This window comes from Centroberyx affinis, unplaced genomic scaffold (assembly GCF_046629955.1).
Source record: "Centroberyx affinis isolate AG114_WGS23_722 - 3 ecotype Tasmania unplaced genomic scaffold, CSIRO-AGI_Caff_v1 ptg000670l_1, whole genome shotgun sequence".
Classification (NCBI taxonomy): Eukaryota; Metazoa; Chordata; class Actinopteri; order Beryciformes; family Berycidae; genus Centroberyx; species Centroberyx affinis.
Window position 1 is genome coordinate 1 of NW_027279293.1, and position 13,477 is coordinate 13,477.

The window sequence follows — 13,477 nt, forward strand, 5'->3', positions numbered from 1 at the left end:
CTACTGAACAGACCTTTCTCTTGGAGTGAGATATAAAAACCTATGATATAAACCCAAGGCAGATAAAATCTCATTGAGATTTTTTTTTTTTTTTATTACAGTCTTCAAATACACAACAAATTGACAATGACAGTTCTTTCTATATCACCAGAGTAAGATGAGTACAGTACATATGTGTCAAAGACAATAATCAAAAGGAAATAGAGAAAACAAAAACAAAACAAAGAGAAAAGAAATAGTAATTTAAAGGGGGAAAAAACAAAGAACAATGTATACATTCCAGGGGCTAAATTATTTTATACTGCGCAAATACAAAGTGTAATTTTTGGGCATTCATGCTTTTCATACATTTTAGAGATTTGGAAAATGTTTCTAATTCGTTTTTAAAGGCTGTTAAACAGGGTTGTGTTTTACAATATTTGCATTTGTGTATAAAATATTTTTAAAATATTAAACGCCACTAGATGTCGTCCGAGGCCGCTTTACGTCACTTTACGACACCTCTCCCATGTAGTTAGGACCAGAAACCGGTAGTGGTGTATAATACAGCATTGTTGACAATTGTCTGCTCAGCTGATCCCTTCTGCCAGCTCTGTCTGCTTTCTGCCTGTACACGGACACTGTGCAGTAGTGTTGTATTGTCAATGTAAGGTGTACGTTGCCGTAGGATTTACGTTACTGTAGAATACAGCTATGTTACGTTGCTACAGAATATACGTTACTGTAGGGCATTGGTAGCTGTAGGATAGACGTGTCTTTCCACAAAACGTTTTTATGAATTCAAATTAACGGCTCGAGGTGCTGAAGGATGAACGTCACAGAAGGAACTAACTCGTGATTTGACTGCTGTGTCCCTGCAAACAAGAGGTAGGCTACATCTACTGACACTACTGACATCTACTTATACCGATATCTACTGACACTGACACATGTAGACACCATTGACATCTACTGACACTACTGACATCTATTGAGAACACTGACATGACCACTGCGTCTCTACGAACCAGTAATCTTTTACAATTAATTTTAAGGGGATTTTGCATGAATTAAGGGGTAAATGTAAGGTCATTTACCCCTTAATTAATTCAAAATCCCCTTCAAATGAATTAAGGGAGTTATAATGGAGAAGCCCCCTTAAACACCCCTTAATGTTTGACTCCTTACTTCCTAATTTAATGTAAAATTCAGGGACTTTCCATTAATAACTCATGAATAACCCTGTAAACCATGCACAAAAGGCATGAAAAATTCCTTAGTCTCTGTGAATCAACCATGATACTAGCCATACCTTTTTAAAGCTGTTATTTTTAATGGATAATTAATGTTTATGTAATGGAGAAATGAAGGACATTTCAGGGATAAAATTAAGGGGTTTGGTTTCATAGTGTCAATGGCATCTGCTTACACCTCTGACACAGCTGATATCCGCTTACACTACTGTCATATACTGATATATTTAATTTAGCAGTGAATCCCTGAACTACATGATGGTTTTGATTTAGATTATTAATGAAAGAGGCTTTGCAGTTGTGCCACAAATCTATCAACCAGGTGTTGCTCCATCATGGAAGGCAATTGGAGAATTGACTGTGTGTAAATAATGTCAAAACCAGTGGTGGAAGAAGAAGTACTGATCCTTTACTTAAGTAAAAGTACCAATACAGCAATGTAAAAATACTCCATTACAAGTAAAAGTCCTGCATGAAAAATCCTACTTAAGTAAAAGTACATAAGTATTAGCAGCAAAATGTAGGCTAGTTAAAGTATTAAAGTAAAAGTAGTGGTTTGGTCCCTCTGACTGATATTTTATTATATAGCCTATGACATCATTAGATTATTAATACTGAAGCATCAGTGTGTAAGCAGCATGTTACTGTTGTAGCTGCTGGAGGTGGAGCTAGTTTGAACTACTTTATACACAGTTAGCTAGTTTAGTCCAGTGGTTCCCAACCTAGGGGTCGGGCCCCTCCAAAGGGTCACCAGATAAAGCTGAGGGGTCGTGAAATGATCAATGGGAGAGGAAAGAAGAAAAAACAAAGTTCTGATACACAAATCTGTTTTCAGTTTTTGGACTTTTTCTCTAATCGTTGATTTTTGCTGAAATATTGGATCATTTGAACATTTATTGAAATGAAACCATGTGAGGTTAAGAGGGAAAAATCACTATTTGGTGGAGCTGTTAACAACTCATAGACATCTGAAATGTGACCTGACTACACACTGCTTTTTGTAAGACGTCAAAAGCCAAAAAGGTTGGAAACCACTGGTTTCATCTTTAACAATGTGTTGTATTTTAAAAGTTTGTTATATTATCCATTGTGTCAAATCTTCATCTGAAAAGTAACTAAAGCTGTCAAATAAATGTAGTGGAGTAAAAAGTACAATATTTCCCTCTGAAATGTAGTGGAGTGGAAGTATAAAGTAGCATCAAATGGAAATACTCAAGTAAAGTACAAGTATCTCAAAATTGTACTTAAGTACAATACTTGAGTAAATGTACTTAGTTACTTTCCACCACTGGTCAAGACACAACCATGTTAGAAAAAGAGAGATGCCTGAATGTAGTAATAATATGGTTGTAGGTTAATTCAGTAAATTATCAATATCAGAATCCTAGGACAATGAGAACAGAGACAAACAGAGACAGAACCTTAAAACTCTACAAGGTCAACCTGGGTTTGGTTCTATAAGGTTCTATCTGACTGTTTACAATGAGGTAACCCCAGTTTCAAAGGGGAGCTGGATGAATATGATTTAATGATGAAATGTAAGCATTGTGTCAGTTTTGATGCATGTTTAGACTAGATTGCATCAAATTAAATATAAAAAATTGTTTAATACATTTTGTTGTGGGATTTTATATATTAGCCTAAATATGTTTACACCCCTTAAGTTACATAATGAGCCCCAGTAATCTATAATGTCAGTTTCCAAACAAGACATCTGACGGATTTCACTTAAAACGCTAATTTCATCATGACACACAACTTTTTGAATATTAAAATATCAAAATAATTTATGTCTATATCAATTCAGTGATACTCCTCTATTCATCTGTCTCACTCATCTCTGCTGTTCTCCTCAGTTCATGTCTCACTCCTCTCTGCTGTTCTCTGTTCATCTGTCTCACTCCTCTCTGCTGTTCTCTCTTCATCCGTGTCCCTCCTCTCTCTGCTGTTCTCTTCTGTCCATCTGTTTCACTCCTCTTTGCTGTTCTCTGTTCATCTGTCTCACTCCTCTCTGCTGTTCTCTGTTCATCTGTCTCACTCCTCTCTGCTGTTCTCTGTCCATCTGTTTCACTCCTCTCTGCTGTTCTCCTCTGTTCATCTGTCTCACTCCTCTCTGCTGTTCTCTGTTCATCTGTCTCACCCCTCTCTGCTGTTCTCTGTTAATCTGTTTCACTCCTCTCTGCTGTTCTCTGTTAATCTGTTTCACTCCTCTCTGCTGTTCTCCTCTGTTCATCTGTCTCACTCCTCTCTGCTGTTCTCTGTTCATCTGTCTCACTCCTCTCTGCTGTTCTCTGTTCATCTGTCTCACTCCTCTCTGCTGTTCTCTGTTAATCTGTTTCACTCCTCTCTGCTGTTCTCCTCTGTTCATCTGTCTCACTCCTCTCTGCTGTTCTCTGTTCATCTGTCTCACTCCCCTCTGCTGTTCTCTGTTCATCTGTCTCACTCCCCTCTGCTGTTCTCTGTTCATCTGTCTCACTCCCCTCTGCTGTTCTCTGTTCATCTGTCTCACTCCCCTCTGCTGTTCTCTGTTCATCTGTCTCACTCCTCTCTGCTGTTCTCTCAGTTCATGTTTCACCCCTTCTCTCTGCTGTTCTCTGTTCATCTGTCTCACTCCTCTCTGCTGGTCTCTGTTCATCTGTCTCACTCCTTTTCTCTACTGTTCCCCTATGACCCTAACCCTAACCCTGCTGTTCTGTGTTTCTGCTAATCTCCACCTGTCATTAAATAACACTAATTCTAGGGTTGCAAGGTTTTAGGAATTTGTATGCAACTTTCGGAATTATGAGGTAAATTTGGGAATCTGTGGAAACTTTAGGAATATATACAGTTGATTTAATGTAGTCCCTAATTTAATTGAGTCCCTTCCACCAGGTTGATGTCACAGGCTGAGATTCTCTCTTAATAGAACGGCCTTCCCAGCACACCTTGGCTCAGCTGCATGAATTGGTTCTAGATGCAAAAGCCAAGGCGTTTCTGACTGAACTCCATAGCTGCCTTCTCCTCTGCTGTAGATGTGATGTAGAGATTATGGAAATGCAGCACTGATCTTATCCTGTAAATCAGTGTAAAGTGTCAAGTCGTCAGACAACAGTGCCTCAACCCCCTGACCCTGCTCAATACAAGATCAGTTGTAGAGAAGCACATTTGATTTAACATGCAAGGTGTTTTTTTTGCATCTATTTGGAAATTTCCCAAATTCCCTGAAATTCCCAAGGAACGTTTCTGAAAATGAATGGGAATATGACCTCTAGGGCCGGGCGATATTGACAAAATCAAGGATATTTTAGACCGAATGCCTCGATATCGGTAATGTGACGGTATTTTGGGGATGAGTATTGGTGCTTTCATAATATATTTACACACAAGAAAATGTTGAAAATTAATAATAATCTTTAGTTATCAGTAATATGTAATCAGTAAGAAGTAATGTGGATATGGTGAGCAGGTAAAGCCAATCATTGTTCATTTTACTTAGCCAGAACCGGCTAATAAGTTTAGAAAATTGTATCTTGTTTCTGTAACCCAGCTTTTAAGAACAGTAAGAAGTAACATTTAAGATATTTCACAATATTACGAGAGCCAAAATCCCAGACTATATCTAGTCTCATATCAAGATATCGATATTATACGATATATCGCCCAGCCCTAATGACCTCCTTTTACAACCCAAATACAACCCAAAGCTACACATTATGGTTAAACCCGTCTTTGGAGCTACTCAGTGTTTCTGATCGGAATATTCATTCAACATCCAAAATGGCTAACTCACTGTGTCAGAGTTGTGGTACATTAATTAGGACTATAGGAAACAATCTTATTTATCTTTTTAAATATGATACAGTGACTGTTTATGTGTATGTGTGTGTGTGTGTGTGTGTGTAGGATGGCGTCTTTATCAGAGCAGTTGCAGGAGGTTCGGAGTCAGGCTGAAGTGTGTCTCTACTCTGGCGGGACGGTGGTGGAGGTGCGGGCCGGGGTGATGGCCATGGCTAACCTCCCCTTGCCGCCCTGCTCCAAATACCGCCACATCTCCGCCGAGAACATGATCATAGAAAACAGCTTCGGCAGCAACAGGAAAGAGGTGAGAGAGAATGGTGATGATGAATGTTGAAGTATTTTTTCGTTGAGAAATCAGCCCTGTCACACAGACCTAGTGTATATTCTGATGGGACTACCTTTTTTTCATTTCAGTGGGGAAATTGGACTTGTGTTTCATTCTAACTGGCATTAAAAAAAATCTTAGATTTAATTTGATGAAACTTTCAGACAACCTGTTTAACTTGCAGCCAGTCTAGACTCAGTTCTTGGTCCATGTGTCTTCATTCAGCAGGGCTTCTGTTTGTTGACAATTTGCTAATTTGCTATTCTCTCTTGCCACCTTCTCCTTCCCCTCTTCCTGTCCTCCTCCTTCTCTCCGCCTCCTCTCCTCCAGACCCTCGCATCTCTCCAGCGTTTGTCTACAGCGTTGAACATCCTAGAGAAGTATGGCTGTAACTTGACCAACCCCAACAGGCCAAAGTACTGGAGGACAGTCAAACACAACAACCCAGTATTCAGGGCAACTGTCGATGCTATTCAGGTACCATAATAATGTAATAGTAAACTGTATTTATCTAAAAACAAAGTCCCGCCATAAAACAGAAGACATGGCTTGTAAAAATATATAAAAAGGGACCAAAGGGAATAAAAAGGATAGGAACAAATGAGGACAGAATAAATAAGAATAAATCACCTTTAGTCTTGAGTCTAGACTAAAGACAGTCAAAATCAATCACCTTCAGTCTTGAGTCCAGATTGAGGACAGCCAGAATCAATTACCTTTAGTCTTGAGTCTAAACTGAGGACCGTCAGAATCCATCACCTTTAGACTTGAGTCTAGACTGAGGACCGTCAGAATCCATCACCTTTAGACTTGAGTCTAGACTGAGGACCGTCAGAATCCATCACCTTTAGACTTGAGTCTAGACTGAGGACCGTCAGAATCCATCACCTTTAGACTTGAGTCTAGACTGAGGACCGTCAGAATCCATCACCTTTAGACTTGAGTCTAGACTGAGGACCGTCAGAATCCATCACCTTTAGACTTGAGTCTAAACTGAGGACCGTCAGAATCCATCATCTTTAGACTTGAGTCTAAACTGAGGACAGTCAGAATCAATCACCTTTAGTCTTGAGTCTAGACCGAGGACAGCCAGAATCAATTACCTTTAGACTTGAGTCTAGACCGGGGACAGTCAGAATCAATCACCTTTAGACTTGAGTCTAGACTGAGGACAGTCAGAATCCATCACCTTCAGTGTTGAGTCCAAACTGAGGACAGTAAGAATTCAACACCTTTAGTCTTGAGTCTAGACTGAGGACCGTCAGAATCCATCGTCTTGAGTGTAGACTGAGGACAGTCAGAATCCATCACCTTCAGTGTTGAGTCCAAACTGAGGACAGTAAGAATAAATCATCTTTAGTCTTGAGTTCAAAACCTAGCCTGGTCAAATAAGAGTCTTTCCTCTTTCATTTGCTACCAAAGATAACATGTAAAAATGTTCTACTCATTTTGTCGCATGTTTTATGTCACTCATAAGATTCAGCAGGAAAAAAAAATGAAACAAGAAAATAGAATATAAACAGGAATAGAGCAAAAGGGGGATTATATTAATATTTGCAACCGACAATTCCAAACAAAGCTGTGGTTTAAAGCATTATCAGGGTGTGCAAAATAACAGCTATTGAGGCAAAGAAGAAATGAGTGCAGAATATTTATAAGGTGAAAAATATACCAAAATATGAAAATAATATAAATGTAAAATACATGTAAACATTATATGATAAAATATCAACATGTATGCAGTATCAGAACATATACTCATTCACTTTCACTTACAGTCCAGGGATTCAAGCCAGAAACTTTCCAGTCACACGCCTGCTTCTAATAGAGAGAACAACTTTCCTGCCTGCTTCCTGCTCACATCCAGACTTCCTCTTGTCCTCCTCTTCCTTCTTTCCGCTCCCAGGGAGGAAGGGCAGTTCTCTGTCTCTACGGCTACTCCAATCAGCAGCCAGACGGCCTCAGCTTCCCCGATGATGTCGTGGAGCCTAATGTGGGCCAGGTTGCCACGATAACACTGGAGGTGATGAGCCTGAGGATGGAGCTAGATATGCTCATCAAGGTGTGTGTGTAAATAATGTCTAAATAACAACCAGGCAAGAAAAACAGAGATACCTGAAAAAAATTGTAAAATAGTTGGTTTTTGGCTTTGTTTGCTAGCTAACTAGCCAGCAGGCTAATTTAGCAACGCAACCAATGTTAATGATCACATGCACAGGGCCGGCCCCAGTGTTTTGGTGGCCCTAAACAAGAAATTTGGCCCCATAAAGCTAAGAATTATGCGTGTATAGAGCTCAAACCTGGCTAACCTGAGTGTAATTCAGCTTCATCAGTATAATTCAGCAACAATATTATACTTTCTATGAGAGATGCACCGATTGCAATTTTCTTGGCCGATTCCGATTTCCGATTTTTTAAAAGTCTGACCTGCCGATTCCGATTTTTTGGCCGATTCCGATTTTCTTTCTAAGAACTATAATTGACAGCATACACAAACATTTTTGTAACTTTTCTTTAATGGAAAATTAAAATTCAATTATATGTTCATAATAAAACATTGACTATTAATAACTTACATTTTCTCCAAAACTGCACCAGGTTACAGGACCTTCTCTCACTCTCACTCAAACAAATCTCAAAATAAAAAAGTGCTCCAGGTTACTGGACAGAGCTTTTTTGTACAAATAAAATCCAAATGAAAATGAATTGCAGTATATCCCTCTTTATACTTTCCCAAAAGAAAACTGGTGCAACAGATCTATATAACAACACACCTAATGTCATTTATTTACATCAAAAGGTTATCCATGGAGCCCAGCCCAATGTAATGGAGTCATAGTGCCATCTTGTGGTGAAAAAGAATGACTTTTTGTTTTGACTCTGCTGAGATCGGGAGGTAGCTCTCCGACCGAGATTTCGGCGGGGGTCACAACGCTGATTGGTCACCGGGTGCCCGGCGAACGGGTTTTTCGGCTAGGATCGGGTGGATCAATGCGGCCCGTGAGCGCGGTGGAGAGGACAGCAGCGGGGAGAGCAGATGGGACGCGCTGGAACGGAGATCAGTATGGATGTATGACCTATTACAGCAGAGTTTTTACCGTTGTCTTAAATTTGACCGGCACAGAATCGGATATATGAGACTGATCTGCCGGTCACCGGTCATGGCCGATCAGCTGAAAACCGGCCGATTCCGGTCACCGGCCGATCGATCGGTGCATCTCTACTTTCTATGCCTGTTCATTATTACGTTCCATATTGAATTTATCGATAACCTTTGGAGAACTTGCTTTCCTGTATGATTTCACTGGAGCAGTAGATCTATACACTCATCCTCAGGCAGAGCTCTTACAGTCATATCAATGCTGTGTGCAATCAAACTGTGCAGAGTAAACACTGTCAATAAACTGACATGAACAAACATTAATTAGCCAACTAAATACAGTGACAGTAGAAAATCGAGCTGACATTTTTCTATGACTTATTCGTTTTGGGGAATGGTAAAATATGTATATTCCCTTCTGAAGATTCCAGGTACCTTATGTTACTATTAGATCTGCATGTACCTCAAGCACATATTTTGGCGCAAAGAGTTTAAACGCAGATTACAACAATCAAACAACACATTTTTGATTGACAGGTGTCAATCGGCGTCATGATTTATTGCTCTTTTTTATTGAGGGGAGTGAGTTTATACTTTATGCTAGTAAACATCATTTTGCCTCCTGGCTTCTGCAGCTAGGCTACTTAGTACTAACAGAAGCAAAAAACACAGACAGGAGCCAAACTAGTTGCGGCACACACAGCAATCGTAATGTAATGAAGAAAAATCCTTAAATTATGTGGCCCAATGATGTACCACGGATGTGTGTGGCCCTGAATTAGCACATAAACTGTTAATGCAACTACTACCCACTATTAACACTAGCTTTTACTAATTAACAGAGGTGTGACCAAGTCAACTTTGCTCAAGTCCAAAGTTTCAAGTCTTGAGGCAGTCTCAAGTCAAGTCCCAAGTCTAAATGTAGATTACCAAGTCAAGTCCATGTCATTAATGTCAAGTCTCAAGTCTAAATGTAGAACAGCAAGTCAAGTCAGAGCAAATCAAGAGTCCAGTATCAATTTAATATCTTAAAGAAAACTAAATATCTAGGACTTTTCAATGCAGTATTGTTTTAATAGGATAAAAACTTGGTAAGAGCATCATGAGTTTGACTTCTATAATCAGTTTCAACTTCAATAAATTCAATCATTCCATAAAAATTCAGAAAACAGAATTTAAATTCAGTCGTCTGGTGGAACAAATCTCTAAGTCAAGACTTTAGAAACCTTTTCAAGTCATCAACGTACAAGTCTAAGTCAAGTCCCAAGTCACTAGAACCCAAGTCAAGTCTCAAGCCTTCTCTTCATGCATCAAGTCAAGTCTCTAGCAATTGAAATTATGACTCAAGTCTGACTCGAGTCCATGACCATAATCAAGCTCAGAAGTACTATTCCTTTTTTTCCAACAGAAATGGATAGAAACAATGTAGAAATTGTTGAATGGCAAATGACCGAGCAGATAAAAATATTGGCTCACTCATCAGACTGAGGCACCTGCCATGTAGTTATAACATCATGGGTTTGAATCCAGCTCATGACCTTTTTTCCCCCCCTGTCTTTCTCCATTGCACTATCCAGTCAAGCAGAAATGTCTGGAAAATAATCTATAAAAAAAAGCAGTTATTATTTGGCTGCATTGCTCCAATTTTGCGTCCAAAGACAGCCATCCCCACGTCTTCTATGAGAGAATTATTCCTACATTTATACCATTCATGTTCTGGGTGTTATGCTGTTATCCAGCTTGACTTGGCAATCGACATTAGAATAAGTATTAATATTAACTCATAGTTTGCTTTTTGTTCCAGGAGGCTCATCCCCACCCTGAATTCTATGAGAGGATCATTCCAACACTGAGACACAAGGTAGGAATCTGTCATGCTACCATGATATCTTCCATCTCTTCAGTTCAACCTTTATTTTAAGGAATACGCAGACATTTTTGCTCTGTGACAAAGGATTGGCTGCTGATTGTATTAACAGAAGTGGCAATATTAAGTGTGCTATAGTGGTGGGTGGTATATCGGTATATACCCACACACTGGTAGAAATGTGTGTACCGGAAGAGAATCATCACCCTGTCATCACAGTTTTGGAAAAGACAGAATTTGAAATATTTGTGGAGTTTTCCTCTCCATTGACTTCCATAGTAAAAAATGGACCAGAAAACCCCACGGAAACTTTTCAATTATAGTCACTGGAAAGGGATGATTTATATTTTCTCTGAAACTTCAGGAATTGGACATAAATGAACCATATGTCCCAAACTGGGTTGTAGTAATCAGGTGGACAGTCCATCCTACACCCTAAAATCCCATTGAGTCCCATTAAGGGAGCTGGTCTCAGCTTTGTTAAGCTAGAAAGACAAATTACAAAAAAGCTTAAAAGGAAAACATACAATCTAAAACCACTAAGTACAATCTAAACATGACATCTGAGTAACATGATAAGAAATGTTGAGTGTCAAGTGTGGCAATTGAGCCCAAATAAAGCAAAGGGGGTGAATACTTGTGCAAAATACATTTCTCTGTTATTTTAATTTTACGCTTTAACATACATTTCTACACCTTTGCCTTTACTTTGATGGAACAGATTGCTTTGCATAGAACTCAGACAAAAAATCCTGAATAAATCTTTTCTGAAATAACTTAATAGCACAACAAAATGTGTTTGTAACAGTGTGTGTAAAAAGTAACTGTACACTTTTTAGTTATCGAAGATGTGTCAAACTGCCCAACACTCAGAAAGTTAACTATAGTGCAGTGTGAAGACACACACACACACACACACACACACAAACTTCTACTCTTGGCCTTATAGTCACAAGCTTACTACTCTATTAGTTGACCTTGTTGAGATTGTTATACCATATTCTGTCACTGTCGGTTGCCTCTGAAAGTATTCTTTTGAATATAATTTTGATAAAGAACCTGAATCTGAAATGTGAATGTCTTAATTGATTTGTGAATGTTTTAATTGATTCGCAAATGTTTTAATTGATTTTTGGCAAATGTTTGGTAACACTTTATAATAACCATCATTAATAAATGGTAAATTGATAGTTAATTAAACTTTAGTTAATAGTTATTTTACTGTTAACAAACAATGAAATGATCATTAATAATGTTTACTAATTATTAGTAATGCTATAATTTATGTTATTTTATCATTCATTTGTGTAATATAAAATCATTTGTTTATAAATTATATATTGTATCATAGCTTTTTACCCTTTTTAGAGACGGTAAAAAGGGTAAAAAGCTATGATACAATATATAATTGATAAACAAATGATTTTATTTTCTCTTGTTTGTGTTTCTCTCCTCGTGTGTAAATTTGGCTTATGATGCTTTGTTATGCCAACACTTCAAGTCAGGCCTTATCCACTTCTCACTCTATCTCTCCTTCTCGCTTTCAGGATGTTGGTCTCAACACCGACGCTGTGGTCTATCCCTCCTCATCTTCCTCCTCCTCCTCTTCATCCTCCTCCTCCTCTTCAGGCCATAGGGAGGGCCAGGCGAAGTCTCTAGCCTTCCCCCTCCACCAGCACTCTTCCAGGGAGAGCAGCCAAGGCCGCTCCCTGTCCTCAGCCCCCCGGTCCATCCAGGCCTGCTCCACCTCTTCCTCCTCAACCAAACACCCAGGTGAAGAGACGAGCCATGCTTTGACTGTTTTGGTTACTTAGTTAGTGTATTAGTACAGTGTGTTGGTACAGTGTATTGGTGTAGTGTATTGTACAGTTTATAGTACAGTGTATTGTACAGTGTGTTGGCACAGTTTGGTACACTGTATTTTTATATCCGTTCCAGAAAGCTGCACTATCTGTGGAATATTCCATGTCTCCACCCACTGCCCCGCCTGTGTCCAATGGCTGTGCTTGGAATGTGACAGACTGTACCACTCCTACCCGGAGAGAGCCAGTCACCATCGAACCGCCGTGACATCATCATCCAAAAGCAGGAAGAGTCACAGGTCTGGATGAACGATGTTCTGACATTTGAAAATGGGGATACTCTGATACTGCTGGTCCACAACCAGTATTGATTCTCATTACTAAAGCTAAATGTCAGCCAATATCAGGTTCCAGTCTATTATTTACTGAACAATATAGAATTTGACCATTGAGATATTATATATTGCATTATACACACATAGAGATCGAGCATCTGACATATGTAGAAGCCTATAACGTAAAAAACTGCTGATAATGTCGTAAAATTCATACAATCATAATAAAATAGAAACATTTAGTCAATTGAATATTGCTTTTAATGTTACTCTGACTGCTTACTTGATGTGGAGAAGAATTTAAAGTTTGAATCACACTATTTTGACATAACTGTGTAACCCCCCCCCTCCCCTCCACTCTGTGTTAGTTCGTCCTCCTGGCGTTGCCTTCACTGCACTAAAGTCAACTCCATCCAGGATGTTCTGTGTGAAGTGTGTGAGCGTCCCCGCTTGGCATCAGCCAGCTCTACAGCAGACGAATCTCAGCCTGCCACCATCACTGGTCTGTATAATCCAAGTGTGTGTGTGTGCGTGTGTGTGTGTGTGTGTGTGTGTGTGTGTGTGTGTGTGTGTGTGTGTGTGTGTGTGTGTGTGTGTGTGTGTGTGTGTGTACACGCACTGTTTCCTCTTGTATTTTTGGTGGCAGTGTAGTGGTAATTTCAGTGCTTTGTTCCCAGTCCTATTCCCAGTACCAGTTGTAGTATCTGTGGTGTTTTAAAAATACCTGTTATTTGGTCACATACAGCAGTGGTTCTCAACGTGGGGTCCGGGGACCACCAGGGGTCCTTGAGGGGGTTCCAGGGGGTCCCCAGCAAAGTGATGAATTATTAAACACAATTAGAGAATGTAGAAGAATGACTGTTTTGATCATAGTTTCTCTGTTATCTCTCTACCTACAATACAGATAGTCATGGGATTCTGGACAAAATCATATCTAACAATAAAAATATTCTCAGATTTGGGTCCGAGAGACAAAATCTTATCAAATGGGGGTCCGTTGCCCTAATGTGGACTAAATTAGGGATCCTTGATATGAAAA

At 39.3% G+C, this 13,477-nt stretch overlaps 1 protein-coding gene across 1 annotated transcript in view; it reads left to right on the forward strand.

The window, feature by feature from the left end:
- The first annotated feature begins 649 nt into the window (after window positions 1–649).
- The window catches only part of rnf31 (ring finger protein 31), a 36,979-nt gene continuing 24,151 nt past the window's right edge, over window positions 650–13,477 (forward strand). Inside the window, exons 1-8 of the mRNA XM_071519183.1 lie at window positions 650–867; window positions 5,115–5,313; window positions 5,665–5,811; window positions 7,241–7,396; window positions 10,239–10,295; window positions 11,849–12,074; window positions 12,240–12,402; window positions 12,807–12,940. Coding sequence (XP_071375284.1) covers window positions 5,116–5,313; window positions 5,665–5,811; window positions 7,241–7,396; window positions 10,239–10,295; window positions 11,849–12,074; window positions 12,240–12,402; window positions 12,807–12,940 — 1,081 coding nt within the window. The 5' untranslated portion in view covers window positions 650–867; window position 5,115. The remainder of the gene's footprint in view (window positions 868–5,114; window positions 5,314–5,664; window positions 5,812–7,240; window positions 7,397–10,238; window positions 10,296–11,848; window positions 12,075–12,239; window positions 12,403–12,806; window positions 12,941–13,477) is intronic.